The sequence below is a fragment of the Silurus aristotelis genome, assembly GCF_946808225.1.
Source record: "Silurus aristotelis genome assembly, chromosome: 12".
Classification (NCBI taxonomy): Eukaryota; Metazoa; Chordata; class Actinopteri; order Siluriformes; family Siluridae; genus Silurus; species Silurus aristotelis.
Window position 1 is genome coordinate 26441549 of NC_139585.1, and position 22595 is coordinate 26464143.

At 41.9% G+C, this 22595-nt stretch overlaps 1 protein-coding gene and 2 long non-coding RNA genes across 5 annotated transcripts in view; 2 read left to right on the forward strand and 1 right to left on the reverse strand.

Moving 5' to 3' along the window:
* Nucleotides 1-3640: 3640 nt before the first annotated feature.
* Nucleotides 3641-14091, reverse strand: LOC310734799. Its single transcript, XR_014536141.1, has 3 exons — nucleotides 13969-14091; nucleotides 3899-4202; nucleotides 3641-3807 (listed from the first exon to the last, which is right to left on the reverse strand). It is a non-coding gene; the product is annotated as an uncharacterized lncRNA (long non-coding RNA).
* mapk8b (mitogen-activated protein kinase 8b) overlaps nucleotides 14008-22595 on the forward strand; it is a 31491-nt gene continuing 22903 nt past the window's right edge. For 2 of the 3 annotated variants that reach the window (XM_083557156.1, XM_083557154.1), the window contains exons 1-3: nucleotides 14010-14171; nucleotides 15018-15096; nucleotides 22330-22508. In XM_083557156.1, the coding sequence (XP_083413282.1) occupies nucleotides 22387-22508 (122 nt within the window). In that variant the 5' untranslated portion in view covers nucleotides 14010-14171; nucleotides 15018-15096; nucleotides 22330-22386. Of the gene's footprint in view, nucleotides 14172-15017; nucleotides 15097-22329; nucleotides 22509-22595 lie in introns of all 3 variants that reach the window. The other variant, XM_083557155.1, reaches the window with a different exon arrangement.
* Nucleotides 20951-22595, forward strand: part of LOC310734791 — a 318442-nt gene continuing 316797 nt past the window's right edge. Inside the window, exons 1-2 of the long non-coding RNA XR_014536133.1 lie at nucleotides 20951-21297; nucleotides 21329-21521. This is a non-coding gene — a long non-coding RNA (uncharacterized lncRNA). The remainder of the gene's footprint in view (nucleotides 21298-21328; nucleotides 21522-22595) is intronic.

Below are 22595 nucleotides of genomic sequence, written 5' to 3' on the forward strand. Positions count from 1 at the left end.
TCTGTGGACACTTGGTAGAATCTAGACATCTGCTGATGTTTTTTCTTGGCCAAAATTGTTCAAGCTCTGTCATGATCTTAATGGAGAAAAATTTAATGGAGACCAGTTGTACTTTGTTTTTCCAGTTTGTTCTGTATTGCTTCTTGCACAAGATAACAAGATATTGTGTTATTAAAAGAAGAAGAGTTGGTTTTACATCAAACCAAACAATACAAAGCAGTTAAACAGAACGACCTGAATTTATCTTAAGATGCAAAATCATGGACTGTAACTGTCACAAGAAGTTTTCATAGTAGTTTTTCACAAGTTTTCATAGTAATGGCAGGATTGTGTTAAAGTGCTACTCATTTCTAGATAGCATCCAGAGCATCCAAATCTGCCTGTCATCATGGAAGTACAGTCCTTCTCACTGTTAGGTGGCAGTGATAGAGGCGGAAGCCGAAAGCACCAGCAAACAGAGTTTAATGACTGTTTCGCAGAGTTACACACAGAGTCCACACTGAAACAATAATGGAAACTGGAGTGGAGTGAGTGAAGTGTTTATATAGGTGTGTGTAATGAGAGACAGGTGTGTGAAATTAGTACGATGGCGATAAACAGAATAAGAAGAAGCAGGGTGCTCCCTGACACCACCCCCTCCCCCAGGGGCGGCACCAGACGCCCTGACCCGGCGACGAGGCTAGATGTGAAGCATGGAACTCCATCAGCAGCGCAGGGTCCAGGGAAGGTAGGGTGGATACGGTACCTCGGCAGCAGTTCTAGCCGGTAGGACACGTTGTTGACCTGGTCGGCGATTCTGAAGGGCCCAATGAACCGGGGGCTCAGTTTGCAGCAGGGCAGCTTCAGCTTCAGGTGCTTGGTCGAGAGTCACACCAGGTCCCCGGGACGGAAGCGCGGAGAGTCCAGCCGCCGTGCTTGAGGGTGTCGGCGGGTGTTGCGGAGGGCCCGACGCAGCTGGGTGTGTGCCGACTCCCAAACTCTGCTGCTCTCCCGGAACCAGGAATCCACTGCAGGCACGTTGCTTGGTTGGTCCGACCAGGGATACAGGGGCGGCTGGAACCCCAGCACACACTGGAACGGGGTGAGTCCCGTAGTGTTCTGCGCATACTCGGCCTATGGCAGAAACCAACTCCACTCCCCTTGATCCTTGCCGCAGTAAGTCCTCAAGTAACGGCTTAACTCCTGGATCTTTCGCTCGGCCTGGCCACTGGACTGGGTATGGTATTCCCGACGTCAGGTTTACCGACACCCCCAGGAGTTTGAAGAACACTTTCCAGACCCGAGATGTGAACTGAGGACCCCGGTCTGAGACAATCTCTTCCGGGAGTCCGAAGTTCCGGAAGACGTGATGGAACAGGGCTTCCGCTGATTCGAGGGCGGTAGGCAGGCTCTTCATGGGAATGAAGCAGCAGGCTTTAGATATTCGGGCCACCACCACCAGGATGCAGGTGTGGGATTCCCAGGTGGGACCAGTGGCGCTAAGGGACGGGGAGCGGCATTAGCTTGCCTGGGCAGGTGGCGTGGGACCTTGGATATGGCACAGGCGGGACACACGTACTGTGTGACCTCCTCCGTCATTCTTGGCCACCAGTATCGCGCTTGGATGAGCTGGACCGTCCTCTTCTCACCCAGGTGGCCCGTGCCTGGTCCCTCGTGGACTGATCTGATGAGACCGCGTCGGCAGGAGGTCGGAGCACAGCTAAGTGAGCGTAGGAGTGTGTAGCTGGGCTGGTGGCGTCCCACAGCGCCTGCGTCCAAGCCAGTGCTCTCCCGGCGAGGAGGGAGATGAAAAAAGCCACCTTTGAGCGTTCGGTCGGGAATCGCTGTGGTTGCATCTCAATATGTAAATTCACCTGGAGCAAGAAACCGCGGCTTTCGGAAGCTTCTCAGGAAAAAGCAGCCGGGAGAGCCATGGGATTGCCGGTAGAAGCGGGGGGTTTTGCCAAGCCGCCGCGGAAGGGAAAGCTGCCCGGAGTGCAGTGATGAGATCCCGAACCGAATCAGATGCCGTGCTGGATGGCTGATCCATCACGAGGTGAGAGCCGGGTAAATCCTCTCTCTCATGTCGCACTTTTCTTTCGGTCCGTTATTCTGTTAGGCGGCAGTGATAGAGGCGGAAGCTGAAAGCACCAGCAAACAGAGTTTAATGACTGTTTCGCAGAGTTACACACAGAGTCCACACTGAAACAATAACAGACGCTGGAGTGGAGTGAGTGAAGTGTTTATATAGGTGTGTGTAACGAGAGAGTGTGCGAAATCAGTACGATGACGATAAGCTCCGTGCGGGCGGGGCTGTAATTTTTTACATTAAGTTTCTGTTTCACAGCCATTACAAATGTGCAATTCTATTTTCTTGCCTATAAAATTACTAATACAATGAGGTTCAGAACAGTGCTGATTTCATCACAATCTTGCAAGAAACTCACCCAAGAGCATTTAAATACTGTTCTTAAACACCCTCTTAAATGTCTGTTATTAAACTGCTTTTAACAACACACTGCCATACTCCCTAGTGTTCCACTTCTAATTACATGATCCAGTTAATCATCTAATTAAAGCCTTTGCAATCCGTCACACATACACACAGCATTCCCAGTATCGGCCAAGATTTCAGAGGTCTTTTTTCACATCATAGTTATTTTCCTTTATCCTCAGATTCTACTAAAGTTATTGTATAATTTTTTTGATATCTATACTGTAACTATATCATCTAATTTTGCCAGTGATGCCTTTAATTTCAAAACTAAACTTATAAATTACTAGTTTTCACATTTAACCAACATAATATATTGTAATATATGGGATGTAGTAGTGAAGGTGCTATGAGAATTGAGGACATTATAGAGCACAGAATTCAGGACACTTTAAGAGTCTTGTCTATGAACTTACCAGGCTGATGCTCTTTGTAACCTTTCTTCCACCTTTAAGATATGTCAGAAGCCATTTTTATGGTTCTTGATTTTTAACCCTCCGCAGTAACCTCATCTTCAGCAGCAGCAGGTAGTTTAAATATGGAAAAGAAATGGACAGGATCACTATGATAATAGAATTCAAAAACTACACTAAAAACAATTCCATGAATGCAGACTCAAAAGCGCATATATGGCTAGAATTCTTTAAGACTGGAGAGTTCAGCCCTTTCTAGAGCATGCAACATTAATGTTGAGTAAAAGTTTAGTATGATCATTTCTCAAATTAAATAAACCAAGTCGAGTTTGTTCAAAAATTCTGCCTTAACAATTTTTATTTGGATTATTTGCACAATTTGGTATCTGCATAAGCAGTTATAGTTATAGTTATGTCAGCATTCTTGGAAGTAAAGCAAAACTGTAAAGTTGGTGTCTGTCTCCATCTATCATAATGTGGGTATCCAACAATGGGTGTCCAGCTAAAATTGGATGTGTTCATCATGAGGACTGAACGTTACCTTGTTATTTAATCTAAAATCATCATTTCTTGGAACCTTCTAAAGTGGAGCTCTGAAACATGTTTCATTCCTGGAAAAGGAGAGTGATGCTCACTTCAGGTGACCTGTGGTGGATGGCTAAGTACTGTATATAATTATCTTATTGACACATCATAATGATTGAGACTTTGCAGTTGTGCTGCAGTCACTCCTTCCACAAACTGGAAGCACCTTTGGGTAGAGCCACTGCACCTCCAAATAGAGAGAAGCCAGCAGAGGTGGGTCAGCCACTTTAGAAGTATTCTCCTGGACAGCTCCTGGTAGGTAGAGGTCTATCAGGCATGTCCCACTGGCTGAAGATCTTCTAGTGAAGTTATCTTACACTTACGAATCAGGTCAGTCTGTATAAAGATATCAAGTTGCATTTACAGAAATGTTAATGATAGAATGAGATGATAAATGAGATTTGTTCAGCTGTTGTTTGTAACATACCTGCACACTGAGGACATGGGCTTCAGACAAATGAAGTCTACACCCAGTTTTTGGCATCATCAACGACATTGACTCCTGCTTGACTGTTTATAAAATAGAGGCCATTCAGGTCTGAAGGATGTAGTATTTAGTTCTAAATTATGGCAACAAGTTACCAAATTCTTCTTCTTCTACTTCCTATTCTTTTGGCTTTTCCCATTAGGGGTCGCCACAGCGGATCATCTGTCTCCATACCCCCCTGTCCTCTACATCTGCCTCTTTCAAACCAACTACCTGCATCTTTCTCTACCCATCTCGGGGCATCCTGAGGTTGCGCCAGCTCCAGTCACATCCTACTTCATTAAGATTGTGAACCTTTAAAGAAGTAGATGCCGACCCCGCAAACATCTAGAACAATCTAGAGATGTACCAGTGCCAATTGGATCCCACTTCATGTGGAGTTTGGACACTGGACCTCCTTGAGTGTTTAAAGGCTCTGGCATGGAGAAGCTGGTGTTGGATCTGTGATGATTGCAAATGTTGAGCTATTTTATGAGTTGCTCAGTAGCTTCTAGTTTTATAACCACAAATGACTGTAAAAGACTGTAGAAAGGACATTACCCATAATCTTACATTCCAGTATTCATGTTAGTTTTCACTTTCCAGTGTTCTGTGTTTTAAATATTTATAATCACACTCTTGTCACCTAAATGAGGATGGGTTCCCTTTTGAGTCTGGTTCACCTCAATGTTTCTTCCTCATGTCATCTAAGGGAGTTTTTTCCTTGCCACAGTCGCCATGGCTGCTCATCAGGGATAATACACACTATTTACCCTAACTCTTAAATTCTGTAAAGCTGCTTTAGGCAATAATAGACCCAAAATGGTGCTACTTTCACTTTGAAGCCCACCTTACGCAACATATGGACATCGGAGCAACCGGTGTCTTGTGTACCACCGCCAAACACTCCAGGAACACAGAAACAGCCCCAACAACACAATAAATGATGATATGCGGCAGAAACTACTCAACCTCAGCGTGCTTCGAGAAACAGGCCTCCAGACCTTGAGGTCGCCTACTAGAAGCTAACCCTAGCTGGCCTGCGCTTCCATCTATCCTGCTGGCAAATGTCTGCTATCTGAACAATAAATTGGACTACATCAGACTCCAACAAGCTACTCGTCTTTGTGTTCACTGAGACGTGGCTAAGCTACAGAGTTCCGGCATTTAGCTGGACGGGCTAGCTATGTTTCGTGCCGACAGAAATGCAGCTCTCTGCGGTAAGACTCGCGTTAATGGTTGTGATGTAGACCAGTGATGTAGACCTTTTTATTCCGCTCGGAGTGTACATTTTACCTAGTGCTAATGCTAAGAAACCGCTCAGCGTACTCTACGGGACCATTAGCAAACTACAAAACAAACACCCTGACGGATTGTTCATTGTCGCCAGAGATTTTTTTGCCATGCAAATTTCAGGACTGTGCTCTTTAAATTTCATCAGAATATGGACTTTGCAACCAGAGGAAAAAACCACGCTGGATATTGTTTACACAAACATCCCAGGCGCATACCGGGCGAACCCTGCCCCCACCTCGGCTACTTAGACCACATCTCTGTTATGCTGATCTCAGCATACAGACCTCTCAGCAGGTGTTCAGGATCCATGTCTGCTCTACAGGACTTAAATGCACTGACTGGGACATGTTCAAGAAAGCTGCAACCAACGGCGATTTCATCATCTTGGAGGAATACACGTCAACAGTGACCAGCTACATTGACAAGTGCATTGATGACGTGACAATCTCCAAGACCATCACCACACGCTCCAACTAGAAGCCATGGATGACCTAAGCTAAGGTGCTGCTAATCCAGAGACTCTGCCTTTAGAGCAGGGGACAAGATGGCCTTAATAACAGCAAGGGCCAAACGCACACATGCGTAGAGAATCCACGGCCACTTCCAGGACAGCGGAGACACCCAGCGCATGTGGTAGGGCAGGCGATCACAGAACGACTTCTACGCCCAGTTCGAGGTGCAGAACAACATGGCTGTGAGGAAGACCATCCTTCTATCAATGACCAGGTACTTTGTCTAACTACAGTTGAAGTGAGGAAAACTTTATGCAGAGTTAACCCAAAGAAGTCTGCTGGAACATTCCTGGCAGAGAGCTCAGAGAATGTGCAGAACAGCTAGCGGATGTCTTCACCGCCATCTTCAACATCTCTCTGAGATGCGCCGTGTTTCCTACATGCCTCAAGATGACAACCATCGTTCCCGTGCTGAAGTAGTCTACAGTCTTCTGCCTCAATGACTATCGTCCCGTTACACTCACACCCATTGTGATGAAGTGCTTTGAGAGGCTTGTCATGAGGCACATCAAGACCCAGCTTCCACCCTAACTGGACCCCATGCAGTTCGCGTATCGAACAAACCGGTCCACAGGGGATGCTATCTCCGAAAACCCTTCATCTAGCCTTCGCCCACCTGGACAAGAAGGACTCATATGTACGAATGCTGTTCATAGTCTTTGGCTCAGCATTTAACACAATCATCCCTCAGCACCTGACTGAGGAGCCTACTGGGCCTGAACACCTCCCTCTGTAACTGGATCCTGGACTAGGTGAACTTATCAGAATCAGAAAGAGCTTTTTTGTTAAGTATGTTTGCACTTACAAGGACTTTGTTTTTGTGACCGAAGCTTCCAGCTGCACATTTTCTAAAGTAAAAAAGTCAAAAAATAAAATAAAATAAAAGTATAAAAGTTATTTCACATTTTTTTATAAAGAAAATAGAGTACTATTGCACATAAATGTACAGATTTGCATTAGTAAAAGTGGTATTGCACATATGTTTTATTTTATTGCACAATAGGGAGAGCGTTTAAGTGATCATGACCTCAGATTGCCTGGGGAAAGAAACTTTTCCTGTGCCTGGCTGTCCTGGTGTTTGGTGCTCTGTAGCGGCAACCTTTTTCTCACTCTGGATGTTTACAGTTACTGCAGTGTGGGCAGAGGAGCATTAATAATCCTTTCAGCAGTTCGAACCGTCCTCCATGATGGCTGAGTAGAACTGTTTGAGCAGCTCCTGTGGCAGGTTGAACTTCCTCAGCTGGTGAAGCTTCCTCAGCTTCCTCGTGAGGGGGGGGGAGTACATGGGGTTTCTTCTGAAAACCTCAATCATCTCCACTGTTTTGGGCATGTTAAGCTTTAGGTTGTTATTAATGTGGCGGTGCCAACTTGTAATTTGTACCGGCTACGCCAACTGTGGCGTTACCAACTAATAATTTGTACCGACTACCCCAACCGGGGGCTATTTCCGGGACTGCCCTCAACCTTGAGGCACACAGGTTCGTCACGACTGGGTCAGGTATCAGACCAGAGTTGAGTAAATAACAAAATCTTTATTTAAAATGAATTTAAATTTATTCACTACATCAAATAGTAAAAAACAGAAAAAAGACAAACAACACTTCAGGGTGGGAGAAGGCCTGATGTCCTAAGCAGAGAGCACACAGGGTCCTAAGCAGAACGAACACTCACACTGCCACTGGCCATCCCACTCCTGAAGGCAAAAGAAAAGACAAAAAAGTAATTTAAAACACGTAACTTAAAACAAGCATCGCATACAACAGCCTGGCTCTCGACACAGTCAACTGCCCAAAAACTGCTCGTTACTTAGGGCGCCGCGTCCGGTCACCCCAGCTACCAGATTACAAGCAGGCTGAATTAGGCAGAAAACCAGTAAAAATCCTTACAAAGGCACATGAACAGAGGAAAGGCACTTTACAGATCACAAAAGAAATTAGAAAATAACTACACTTAATTCATAAGAAAACAAAAGGACATTATACCACAAATTCAAACCAATAACGAAATAAAAACCAAAAGAAATGGATTCCCATTACAGTAGGAAAACCTCAACCCAATAAGATTATAAAAATAAACAAAAAAAGAATAAAAATAATGCAAAAATAAATGATTAAATCACAACAAAAAGAATCAGGTAATGACTACCCTGTCACACGCCACTTCTAAATCAGTTACTCACACTACTGTTGGAAATAAGCACCTTGCCCCCGGTCCAGCTGATCCTGCAGGTATTTAAATGCTGCAACGAGAAACTGTTAGCATACGGGAGCAGCAAAATGTTAACCAGCTGGTGCCAAATGAAGTAACACGGAGCTCCAGGGAACGGAAACGTAGATTAATGCAGACGTTTAATAAGCACGTCTTCCTAACCAATTAGCGGCTTCCCCACAATGCTCCTCAGTCCACCCTTAAATGGAATAAGTTCATAAGAACCCAGTGTGATAGACCATAATATTACAAAACATTCACTGCCAACAGCTCCTACCTTGCCACTATCCGCACGTAAACCCGGAAGTACGGCGGCTCGCTCGCGGACAAAGAGCAAACGCACACACAACACGAACTGAAACGACTTTATAGGGAGGTAAATGAGCATAATCAGCCTCAGCTGACTAGATGACATCAGACCATACTGCTACAACTGCAACAAAAAGCCAGCTGCTGAACCTCGCTTCTAAATGCAGATTCATCACCATTGGTAATGAGCCCAATGACTGTAGTGTCATTTGCAAACTTAAGGAGCTTGACGTTGGTGTACAGGGAGAAAAGCAGCCGGGAGAGAGAACACATCCCTGGGGGGCACCAGTGCTGATGGTACAGCTGTTTGACATGAATTTCCCCAGTCTCACTAGCTGTTGCCTATCCGTCAGAAAGCTGGTGATCCACTGACAGGTAGAGCTCGTAACAGAGAGCTTGGTTAGTTTGGCCTGGAGGAGTGTTGGGATGGTGGTCTTGAAGGCCGAACTGAAGTCCCCAAAACGGATCTTTACCTAAGTCCCAGGTTTGTCCAGATGTTGCAAGATGAAGTCCAGTCCCATGTTCACCACATCGTCCACAGACCTGTTTGCTCGGTAAGCAAACTGCAGGAGGTCCAGCAAGGGTCCAGTGATGTGTTTTAAATAAGCCAACACCAGTCTCTCAAATGACTTTATGACCACAGATTTTAGGGTTATAGTGCTGTAGACATTCTAAGGTTTCTTTGGGATGGGAATGTTGGTGGAACGTTTAAAGCAGGTAGGCACTTGACCCAGCATGATTATCGTTGGAGATCTTGACCTTGGAGATTTGCGCATGCGCCATGTTGCTGCCAAAATCGTCCCGAGGCTGCTGACCCAGAAGCAAAAGAAACATTTCTAGAATGTTTATCTTTATTTTGGTGGAAATCATTAAACCTACACAGGTAACAATGAAATTATAATGTTTCTAAAATGTAAGTAATATTTAAAAAATTACAACCAGATTATGATGATGATGGGAAACAACTACTTTGTCTTAAGATGCTTAAGGAGGCAGGTATAAATGCATGTTACTTAATAAAAATATGCTTTAAAAAGATCAGTATGCAGACTGACCAGGTTCTATAGGACATCCTGGACGAGCTGCCGGAATACTTTGTCTAGAGGAGGAAGCAGACAGTTCATTTGGAGCTGTTCACAGTGCTGAAGCACCACCAGCAGATTGGGCACCTTACAGACTCTTCTTTGCACATGCTCAGTAAAAGGCTGTTCAAATGGTCCCTACAGGACAAAAGAGCATTTCTCAAAGAAGTTGGATGTGTCATTTAAATAAGAATATGGGCTTACAGCATTTAACTAAACCCCACAGTTAAACATGGAGGTAAAAGCTTCTTGGTTTAGGGTTGATTTGGAGCAGGGAAGGCTGGAGACTTATTTCGGAAAAAGTAAAAGGAATCCTGTGTCTCATTGGAACTGACTTCACTATAAAAGACAACGAGCCGAAGCATATGTCTATACTCTGTAGCTCTATAATGCTATTTAGAGAGCAAACAGCTCTCAGCTGGAGTGTTATCTATCATGGAACAGCCTGTACTTTCTTGAATGGTGCTTCCTGGGCTACATGACAACTTTCACATTACCAATTGTGTGAAGTATGCTCATAGGTGTAACAAACGTAAGACAGATAGACAGATAGACAGATAGATAGATAGATAGATAGATAGATAGATAGATAGATAGATAGATAGATAGATAGATAGATAGATAGACAGACAGACAGACAGACAGACAGAGACAGATAGAGAGAGAGAGAGATAGAGCGAACTATCTTTTCTATAAGTTATCTCACTTATACAGCAATTTGTGTTAAGGGTCTTGCACATATATCCAGCAGTGGCAGCTTGGTAATGCTGGGATTTGAACCCATAACCTTCTGTTCAGACATCTTATCCACTGAGCTACCACATCCCCTCCAGCCCAATGAGGTCTGTCTGAAATGCAGTACCTGAAACCTTTAAGAATATTTGTATACATTTCTAACTTTCTAAGACCTTTCCCAGCCCATAGCTCCTGGGTCACATGACACAAAGAAGACACAAAAAAGCTTACCTTCTCTATGGCCTCTTTGCTGGAAGAGGACAGAAAGGCAGCCATCTCAGGAGAGGTGAAGGATGCCATGTTTTCATAGCGGCCACAGGTTTTGAAGGCCACCGCTAGGTGACATCAAAATGGAGCCAGGGCTAATAATAATGCACAGATTAGCAGGGCCTAGAGAGTATAGCACAGCAGGGGGAATATTTGGTGACTGATTTTTTTAACATGGTTTGACGTGTCTGTCGAGAAGGTCTGGCACAGTATCAGTGGTTGAATTGTTTTACTGGTAATGAGTTTATTAATAACTCCCTTATTTTTCAATTCATTCAGTGTTCACAATGGACATTGTCTTAAGAATGCAAGGATCATAGAACAAAATTTACTTATATTTTAATTAAAGTGTGTTTATCCCCAATTAGCAAACCTTTGAGAGACTTTGGCAATAAAAACTTCCTTGGATGGTATGAGAAAGAAACCTTGAGAGGAACCGGACTCAAACGGCGAACCCATCCTCATTTGGGTAGCATTAAGAGTGTGATTATAAATGATTAAAACATCCCAAACACTGGAGCGTTTTTTCTGGCTGATCATTTAACGATCATAAATTAATACATGTGAAAAACAAGTGACAATGTATGGCTGTGATTAGCAATCAAAAGAATTAGCATGTGAAGTTCAATAGCTAGAGGATTCTGGGAAAACTTTGGTGGATTCTGGAGGTTCTACTTCCAGGGATAGGGTATATAATATTTCAATGCGTTATTAATTTTTTTTTTTTTTTATACAGAATATATATGTATATATGGTATGTTTAATACAAATAAATGTTTTTCTCATATTAATTGCACTGTAATTTTCGTGCTTTCAAATTCTTAAATCTTAATTTATTGTATGTCTCTATTCTATCATTTTTCAGCTTTGTTGGGATGCTCATTATGGTTTCTGCTGAAGTGAGGGTTGCCCACACCTCATCCTTTTCCAGAGGGGACCCTCGGATCTCCAGCACCTTCAACAGGCTCACAAAAATACTCATCCTTCCTGCAAACATTTTCATAAAAAGTTTTCAGTGTAAGCTTTTTTATATAAATATAATAATTCTAAAATAATTACCGTTGCTACATTTGTGGTGGTCATCTATTCAAAACATTTTTTTAATCTGAATTAAATTACCAAGATATAATGGCATTTAAGTGGCACGTAAAAAAAAAAATAATAATAAATCTAAGATTAAAGGAATAAAGTCTAAACATTTTGAGAATAAATAAAAAAATACAAGAGTAATGTTGAAATATTTTAAGGATAAAGTCGAAATTTTGAGAATAAGGTTGAAATATTTTGAGAAAAATCACTGAATTGCAAGAAACATTTAGCTGATTTGCATAAAATGGATGGAGGATTTGGTTAAATCTTACTTTACGTTAGGATTTATTTAGCAATAAGGAAATTTGTTGTGTTTTGGTGCATCAGCACAAAGTTATAATTAGTAAACAGACACTGCAGCAGTTATGTAAGAAACGTAATTTATTCAAAAGGAAAAAAACGAACAGACAATAAGAAAATCGCCTCTTTTGTGCAGTCTGGTAATGCTGAGGATGTTACATCTCGAAGAGGAGATCTTTCGCAAAAAAGACTATGAGAATGATCAAAGAAATGGACCCTGAAGAAGTTGAACACCAGCGTGTTCGAATTTTATCTCAGAATATTACGACTATAATCTACTAAACTTCAATACATTATTTTAATGTGGCACTAAAAAGCCATCAAGATCAACCTTCAGTTGCCAGTCAGTAGCAGAAGTGAGGAGACCAGACTACTGTCAGTTTTGGGTGGGCCCTCTCTCCGGCTCTAAGAAACTTGATGATCTTTGTCTTGTGGTGGCCCTTAGTGGCATTGATGGTTATGCCGTAAGCACTTGGTCATGGTGCCAACAATAGTGCCAGTATTTGAGGGCTTTTGGGCAGCTGCTAAGGAAATGTTCTAAGGATCCCCTTTGAACAAATTGGACATTTTTCCCCAGATGTGGAGGTTTGCAGGAGTCAGTAAGACATCATAGACGATTTGGGCTAATTCCCTGATAGGATGGAAATCAGCTTTCCAGATATCAGCCCAGGTAATTTTATGTTGCCGAACATTGACCCATCTAGTCCAAGCTCCTTGCTGTCCTATTCCCACCATCCGGCTAGCTATTACGTCCTCCATGCCTAAATGCTATTATTAGGGGCTGTTGCACTATAGTTCTCATTACGGAGCCTCTACACTCTACCTGTGCTGAATTGACAGTCATGTTAATGGTGAGACCTGCTATGTTGTATGGTTTGGACATGTGCAGAGGAGGGACATGGGGTATCTCTCTAGGAGAATCTGTGAGTTGCTCAGTAGCTCCTAGTTTTATAACCACAAATGACTGTATAAGACATATAGAAAGGACATTACTCATAATCTTATATTTCAGTGCTCATGTTAGTTCTCACTCTCCAGTGTTCTGTATTAGTTTAAAGATTTATAATTACACTCCCAATGTCACCAAAATGAAGAATGCTTCCCTTTTTGAGTCTGGTTCCACTCAAGGTTTCTTCCTTATAACATCTAAGGGAGTGTTTCCTTGCCACAGTCACCATGGCTGCTGATCAATGATAAACACATCGTTCACCTTAACTCTTACATTCTGTAAAGATGCTTTGAGACAATGTCTGTTGTGAAAAGTACTATGGAAATAAACTTGACTTGACTTGAGAATGCTGAAGATGGAGCCATTGGGAAGAAGGAAAAGAGGAAGGCCAAGGAGGAGGTTTATGGATGTGGTGAGGGAAGACATGCAGGCAGATGTAAAGGACAGGGGGTATGGAGACGGATGATTCGCTGTGGCGACCCCTAATTGGAGCAGTGTAAGAAGAAGAAGAAGAAGTTGGTTTGAAAGAGGCAGATGTAGAGGACAGAGTAGTCTGGAGACGGATGATTCGCTGTGGCGACCCCTACTGGGAGCAGCCGAAAGTCAAGTCAAGTCAAGAAGCTTTTATTGTCGTTTCAACCATATACAGCTGACGCATTAGACAGTGAAATTAAACAACGTCCCTCCTGAACCCTGGTGCTACATACAACAACAATCACAGAAAACACAGGACTAAGGACTAGTAAGTGTCCTCGCCACAAAAAGTGCATTGTGTGCAACCTGGTGCAACAGTGCAAGACAACACAAGACAGTGCAAGACAACACAAGACTATGTGTGTGTATGTGTGTGTGTGTGTGTGTGTGTGTGTGTGTGTGTGTGTGTGTGTATATGTGTGTGTGTGTGTGTGTGTGTGTGTGTATATATATATATATATATATACACACACACACACACACACACACACACACACACACACACACACTGCATATACAAAAAAATTTATAGAAAAATATATTGGTCATTAAAAGGAGCATACTTATATTAGTTTTTTTTATGTATATTTACATATATTTTGTTTGGGCTAATTTATTTATTTTATAATTTTTTTTATATATAATCCAAAGACTCAAATGCATGTATATAAAATATATAGACAAACAAACAAACAAACAAATAAATAAATAAGATTGTCAGCTATCAACTCACAAAGACTAGCTACATCGTTCACAAAAACAAACAAAAAAAAAAAAAAAAACGCCAACGAGAGCACAGAAACTGCCTACGTCACCGCAACGCATGACTGAATGACGTTCTGCGCAAGTCTCAGATCCTGGCCTGGGGACGGAAACGCAGCGGGCTCCAGGGTTTTGCGGCTCCAACGCGGAAAAATATCTGGCGCACTAAAAATCCAGCGTCGTTTGTGCCCAGTGAAGGAACACAACAGACCGGCACAGATCTCTGGACTTTCCTGAACATCTCCGGGAGTGTAAGTAGGAGTGATAACGCCGTATTTCAGGACTTTGTTTTTTTAGGCGAAGGGTAATAGAATAGTTGCAGTAGGAGCCAGGCTGAATCCCAAACGCCCCCTTGTGTCCTGTATAAGTACACTACTAAGGGCATTAGAAGAATCGCTTGTTCGCTCTTAGTGCACTCGGTGTGAGTGCAGGAGGAAGCCGTTTGGGACGGGGCAACGGTGAAAGTGTTGTGAGCTAGCGGTTTAGCAGGAACACAGCTCGGAAGTGTCAGGACGTGTGTGTGTCCAAGCTCAGTGACACGCACTGCACTCACAGCTCAGGTCCAGGAACCCTGTATGAGGACCATGACGAGCTGTGATTCAGTTCAGTAGTGTGTTTCTGGTGGACCAGGTGTCATAAGCCAAAAATGATCTCCAACATGGCTCCTGATGTGTTCAGGAACTGAATGTCTCTTATGTTTGGTCTGGACATTGTCCAAAATTCAAAAGTATATGGGACAACCAGAAAACTGCTGAACAGGTCACTAGTAATTGGTGTCAAATGTTTGGCAGTAAACACACACACACACACACACACACACACACACACACACAGAATGTATGCAACACAACCTGAAATACTGGGCTTTTTAGATTACCCATGATTCATCTGGTTACCTCAGTGAACTTTTCTTCTCCTGCACCTATTTGAAGAAAGAAAATCCTGCTTTTTTTGCTCTTCCTCAGGAGTTTATGCTTGATACACACATTTCTGCACACAATTGGCTTGCATCGCTTGGAGAAGGTTCCATCCATACTCTCATTCTCATGGTCTTCCTTTTATTTCATCCATCTTCTCCTGGTCCTTCTCCTGGTCAGATCTGCAGACAAGTCTGTGCTCAGATCAATCCGTCCCCTGTGAGACGCAACGGGTTAATCGATCAACCAAACAACTGAGGTGCGTCTTTATTTATTTATTTATTTATAAAACCTGAAACACATGAACGATCTAAATTTAGATCTATTTAGATGATTGATCAGATTGGAATGGTTTGGGTATACGTCTTTTGTTGTTTTTCCCCAAACCGGGTTGACCTGTGTTTTTTTTTTTGTTTTGTTTTTTTGTTTTTTCCCCTTCCTGAAGAAGGAGGTGTTTCGTAATGTCCTGCTGCACTATGCTGGATTGACTGTAATGCAGGACGTGCAGAGTGCAGTACATTACACTACATTATCTCCTAGATCTTAGATCTGATCACCAGATCTCGAGCCAAGTGTAGATCAGGAAGCCTGCAGAGTTCAGAGCAGTTTTATTTCTAGAGCTCTTCTAACAATAACCGTCCCAAAGCAGCTTCACAGAGATAAAGAGGCAAGAGATTGTGATTTTATACAACAGAGTTACAAGTCTATAAGGAAAAACTCCCCAATATGGCATGAGAAATAAATTCCATGAGATGAAGAGGATCCAGACTCGTCCTCATCCTCAACACCGAATGTCCATTCATTCTTTACAGTTCTGTGATTGGCGCTGTTCATGCAACCTGTGGTCCTGATTCATTGTAGCAGACTGTTGATATTTATTCCAGTCCAAATCCGGTTTAAAATTTCTTGAGTTGCTCTTGATGGATCGTCAGGCTGTTAATGTGAAACCATCCTAAGCTTTATAGAGTGGCCTCCAACTCCATCCAGGGGTTAATCAGGCAGATCCAAAAAGGAGAAAAGGGACATGACCAGTGATCACTGATAACTCAGGTGCATGTTTAAGAAATAAGGATTAATTAGTATCCTTATTGGCATGTTGTAGATTTCGTTGGGAGTGACGAGGATGGACAGGATAAAAAATGAGTTTATTAGAGGGACAGCACATGTAGGACGTTTTGGAGACAAGCTGAGAGAGGCGAGATTGAGATGGTTTGGACATGGGGTAATGCTGAGGATGGAGCCAACAGGAGGGAGGAAAAGAGGAAGACCAAGGAGGAGGTTTATGGATGTGGTGAGGGAAGACGTGCAGGTAGTTGGGTTGAATGAGGAAGATGTAGAGGACAGGGGGGTATCGAGACAGATTATCCGCTGTGGCGACCCCCTAATGGGAGAAGCCGAGAGAAGAAGTAGTATTCTTATTGTTGTATAAAAAAAAGTTAAAGACACTGTATAGTGGTTTAAGGGTGTAAGTACTCTTACCAGACTTACTAAAAGACAGAGTCAGAAGGTAACACAGCCATGAGGGATCTCTGGGACAAGAGACGACAGAATCCAAATATCTCAGTTCACCAAAAATACTTAATATCCATGATCCCTCAAGATCTGCTCCTTTACCTCAGAAACACCTACTAACAAAAGACTCGACTAAGCAAATTTGTTTTCACTGAGACCTTAAGGCTGTAAGACTGTGCAGCTTTGTGAGAGCCCCTTTCTCTAGTCTTCATTATTCAAGGTACTAACAAATAGCCTGCACCTTTGGATCGAATTTGGCATGGCAGATGGAAATGGACCTCATTTTGTTCAAATACTGCAGTGTTTAATATGTTCGCAGCAGCGGTGAACTGTAATGAAGTAAATGTAATTCGTTACTGTTCTTAAGTAACATTTTTACATATCTGTACTTTACTGAAGTCCAATATTTAACTTTTTACTCAACTACATTTTGGGAAATCAGCCGTTCCTTTTTATTGATGAGCGGATAAAACACGCAGCAATCCACCAATCAGGGTCGAGCGTGCGCTCTGTTCAGAGCTTGTTTTGATTGGCAATTGATAGTCTCTACTATCACCAACGTACAGTTCAGCATCAGTTTAACAGCAAGCGGAACATTTAGAGAGGAATAAATGATGGAAGAAGCTCCAGAATCAAATCCACCACAACACCCATGACTCATTTGCACGATTTTAATGCACATTTCGATTGAATCAATGAGCTTCGGTTTACTTGATTACATTTAATACCAAATTATAAGCATGTGTCCAGCTGTGCCGTGCTTTATTGGTCTTTGATATTTCCTGACAAATTATAAATTTTTTAACCCAAAGGTGAGGTAAAATCTAATCTAAGTCAAGCCAGGACTGTTACAGGACAATCGGACGAGGTAGGAAGGACAGGGAGAATGCAAAAAACACAACAATAGACAACAAGGAGTAGCAGCGAGTTGCCTTAAAAGGCAAAAGCATAGAAAGTAGACTTGCGCACAAACACACTCACACAGAGGAATCAAGTGAAGGGCGTGTCTTCATTGATTTTGGAAAAGCTGTGTTAAAGAGGAATGTGTCAGTGCTGTTACTGATTGCGAAACTGGCATCTCGGTGCCAGTCGTGCAGGCGTAGCTGCACCGTTATCGACTTCCCTCGACCGGATGAAGTGCTGCGAGTTCGTTCAGAGGAACCTTTTCATGTCAAGTAGGAGAGCTGAAGGTATTCGCATTTGAGTGAATACTGTCCGTGTTGGTTCGCGGGCAGCATAGGAAGCGACTACGGTTGTTCTCTGTTTTTTGTGCGGCTTTGCAGTCTTTAAAACTAACCAGTTTCTCCACATCGTGCAAACTCCGGCTCCGGACGTGCACCAACAGGTTTGGGGAGGATAAATACCTGTACTGCACCGACTGACTGTTATTGACTGCTAATGCTCGGAAACGCAGCCTAATTACAGCGTTGTACAAGTGTGCTGGGTTTAAAAACACCACAAAATCAGTTGTTACGCAACCAAAAGCATAAAATAATGCACGTTCAATAGAGCTGTAGCGGTGGACGTATTCGTACCAAACCTTTTCGGTAGAAGGCTTTCTAGAAAAAAAGAGTAGCGAATGCAGTCCTTTTTTAAAACATAGTTAAAATGTTTTAGTTTCCTCATGTATTAATTCGCGGACCGTTAATAATTGTTCCACTTATTTCAGCATATTTTAACAAATGTCTGCAGTCAAGAAGTTATTTGTTTATTTATTTGTAAACAAATTCATTCCTTCCATCATTCCCTACTTAATTCACTCCCTTCGATTTGCGGAATTGTGAGGAATTTCTTATTTTATTGGAAGCTGTACGTAAAACTTAAAAGAATCCGTAACGCTGGAATGTCGTAAAACCGTTGGCGATGACAGAAAGTGGCAGCGATTTCGTGTTTTTGCGGTCCGAGACTTCATACCTTTTGTGAGGAACCTCGAATATTAACTTTGTGCGTTTACTCTTACCTCCCCTAGTTCCTCGCCTAGTTCCTCGCCTAGTTCCTTCCCTACTTCCTCCCCTAGTTCCTCCCCTAGTTCCTCTCCTAGTGTACCTGGAATTAGGCAGGTCATGTCTCTTCTAAATTAATTTGTTACATTAGTATCTTGGAGGAAATAAGTGTTAGCTTTTGTTCTTTTCAGATTACTTGAGATTTGAATTAGCACAGAACCCAGTTCTGATATTACCTGCAGTAGTACCTTCTTGAACCTTCAGAATTTTCAAGTGGAACATTATCCGAATCAGAAAACTTTATTGATCCTATAGGGAAATAGTTTGGTCACTGTTGCCCACAATAAAAGGTCAAAGTAAAGATTACAAATAGAATATAGAAATGTAAATATACACCATAAAGATTTGTGTATCCTGTATTAAAGCAGTTAAATTTGGTGCTTTGAGTACAATTCTCTCATACTGACCCACTGGATGGTCAACATGGCACCTCATGGCAAAGAATTGTTGCTCTACACAAAGATGCCCTCGGCTATAAGTAGATCTGAAACACCCTGAAACTGAGTTACAGTACAGTGTTCAGGGTCATACAGAGGTTTTCCAAGAAGGATTCCCCTCGGAACAGGCCTCACAATGGTCTATCAAAGAAGTCGAGTCCTCGTGCTGTTTGTCAGGCGCAGAAGCCGCGTCAGAAAACCAGACGCGCGAGTGCTGCAGCATTGCTTTAAAGGTAGCAGAAGTGGAAGGTCCGCTTGTCAGTGCTCAGATCGTACGGCACACACCGCTGCATGGCCGTCGTCCCAGAAGGAAGCGTCTGCACATTGACTACTCTAAAATATAGCTTGATCATAAGGTTGTGAGTTCAAATCCTAGCACAAGCAGGCTGCCACTGCTGGGCCTTGGAGCAAGACCCTTAACCCATTGTAGAAATGGAATAAGTTTAAGTCGCTCATTTGTTTGTTTTCCTGCATGTACGAACAAATGGTGGTGGAAAGATTCAAACTCTTCGAGGTATTTTCTTGTTGAGTAAACAAGTTTATATTGATTCCTTGGACATGCTCCTGCCTCTGCATATACTGCAAACTCTTGTGTTCGCCAAACGAAGAGCCGCTAAGCAAAAAACAAAAGTACCATAATTTCCGGACTATTAAACGCACCCAAATATTAGCCGCACCCACTGAATTTGACAAAGATTTTTATTTTGAACATAAATACGCCGCACCTGTCTAAAAGCCGCAGGTGTCTACACCAAAACTAATGAACTTTACACAGGCTTTAACGAAAGACAGTGTCTGTTACACGGCTTGTATCTAAACAGTAGCCTACCAAGAAAGTCATTGTTTACTGTCTTCCTCCTTCCTTTCACAACTATTTCTCTCAGGAGTTTATCTTTTAGCATCCTCGTGTGTTTAAAAATCACCATCAGCATGACGAATGATTCGTATTTCCTGTTGACAGTCCGAGTGAGCGGCAGGTCAAACGTCAGAGGAACCACATCCATATTTATGATGTGGTGCGACCCGATTCAGTGGGAGCGCATCTGATTTAATATAAAGAGTTTCATTGGTTCACCTGAACCCGTTCGGCAATTTCATTGGTCTAATGTTATGGGGCTCAGTTTTTTTGGCTTGAAGTTTGTGAAACCGGGAGAAACCCTGGAAAAATCCATAAATTAGCCGCTTCATTGTTTAAGCCACTAGGTTCAAAGCGTGGAAAAAAAGTAGGGGCTTATAGTCCAGAAAATACGGTATGCACTCTCCATTTTTGGTTTGTCCGTGTCTCAGTCAGGGAGCTGGTTAACCAAACGTTGTGGGATGCCAAGTGATTCACTTTTACATTATTTTTTATTTTTTTATTTTTTTATTTTTTATATATATATATATATATATATATATATATATATATATATATATATATATATATATATATATATATGTATGTATGTGATTTTTTTTGCACTGTACTCATTCTCTTTCTAATGAGTCTTAAGTGTCCACATCAGTGTTTCCTCCACATTTCTTATTATTGTTTATTATTTTTTCCTTCTAAACATGAATTACAGCTCTCGCATTTAGTCACATATTGTAAGTGTAAGTAAATTTTTTTGTATTTATATATATATATATATATATATATATATATATATATATATATATATATATATATATATATATATATATATATAATATATATTGTGTTGAATTTTATATAATTTTTTTGTGTATTTTGGCCACTACTACTAGACATCACTACGATTTGATGATACTGATAGCTGGGTTGGATCGTACGTTAATTAATCAACCAGTAGTTTTTAAAATGGAGAATGGATAAAAACAAACACTTAAATAAAATTAAGTGAAATTAGTACTAAACTTTATTTAAAATTATGTATAATTTACTTAATCATAATGTGCTAAATTAGTATATTAATTACATTAATAAATATTAGGAAAAATAAATTGTGCATTCAAACTGAAAATAATTAACTTCAGATAAATAAAAACAGTTACATCCAAAATGAACAGCATGTAGCATCCGTAGTTCACCTCTAGAGGTCACTCTCAAGTCAAGTACAGGAGTACAGAAGTTTACCTTGTAAGTAAACAAAATGTAAACAAAAGGGTTTGTGCAAAAGCAGCAGTCAAAACAATGTGCAAAAACAGCATGTAAAACAGTTTTTAGTAATGAAGTGATATAATATGGGTGGCGCTGAAGACATGGATGTTTGAAGTGAGTACGGTTGTGTGTTGAGTCCGGATTGTACAGATCAGTGTGAGTTTTAGTTCAGTTCTGTGTTGAGAAGCATGATTGCTTGAGGGAAGAAACTCTTACACAGTATAGATGTGACGGCCCGAATGCTTTGGAACCGCTTCCTTAATGACAGGAGGGTGAAAGAGTGTATGTGAGGGGTGTGTGGTTGTCCACAATGCTGTTGGCTTTGCGTATGCAGCGTGTATTGTAAATGTTCATGATAGAGGGGAGAGAGACTTCGATGAATCTCAGGTGTCCTCACTAGAGTCTGTAGGGTCTTGCGAGCCGAGACGGTGCAGTTCTCAAACCAGGCAGTGATGCAGCTGCTCAAGATGCTCTCAATGGTCCCTCTGTAGAACGTGGTCAGGATGGGGGGAGGGAGATGGGCTTTCCTCAGTCTTCTAAGGAAGTAGAGATGCTGATGGGCTTTCTTGGTGATGGAGCTGGTGTTGAGTGACCAGGTACGGTTATCCGCCAAGTGAACACCAAGGAATTTTTGATTCATTGATGATCAGTGGAGAATGGCCGCTCTCGTACTGTATAGCGCAACCTGGAAAAACTACCGGTATGGATTTTTGCCAGTAGTCCCAGCAATCGGTAATCTGCAAAACCAATAAATCGGTTGACTCTAGTTACTACATTCAGTATATGTTTTAAATGAATAGAAGAAACATTGAAGTTAGAATAATTTGAGGCCATAACACAGCATTATAGTCTGACCCTTTCCAAAATCGTAAACAAAACGTCTATTTATATTAAATTTAATTAAATATATATACTCTCTGTGACAAAAGTATTGGGATGCCTAACTTTTCCAGGCAAATGTGGTTCTTCTCCACAAAAGTTGGAGGCACCTAGTTGTATTGGATGTCTTTAGATGCAAGAACATTACATTTTCTCTTCACTTGAATTAGGAGACCCAAACCTCTTTTGAAATGCTTTCCATGGGTTGGAGTGGAAGATCTGCTATAGAGCTCCAACTTTATTGAACACCCTTGAATGTGAATGCTGACTGCACCCCAGGTTTCCTCACCTAAACTCCATCAGTACCTCACTTTACTCACTGAATGAAGGAGCACAAATCTCCAAAGAATCTAGTGGAACATTTTTCCAGAAGAGTTGAGCTTATTATAGGAGCAAATGAGCACTAAATATGAAATCCACAAACTTATCATATATCATGTAGATGATATTTGGTTGCTTTGTTTTTGTTTTTTTGTTTTTTTCCCCTCTCCATCAAACCCTCTCAACCCCACACTGATATTTGTTCCTATCATCTCTTTCAGATCAGGTGTCGTGGGATCGATTTGAATGCCCAGCACACAATTAGCCCACGCATCACCATGAACAGGAATAAGCGCGAGAAAGAGTATTACAGTATAGATGTCGGTGATTCCACGTTCACTGTCCTGAAGCGCTACCAGAATCTAAGACCCATCGGCTCCGGGGCACAGGGCATCGTCTGGTGAGTGAGTTCAGCTTGTTAAAAAAATGTTACAGGTCGATCCGGTGTTCAGAGAAACCGAAACCTTTTCTTTTTTGTTTTTTGTTG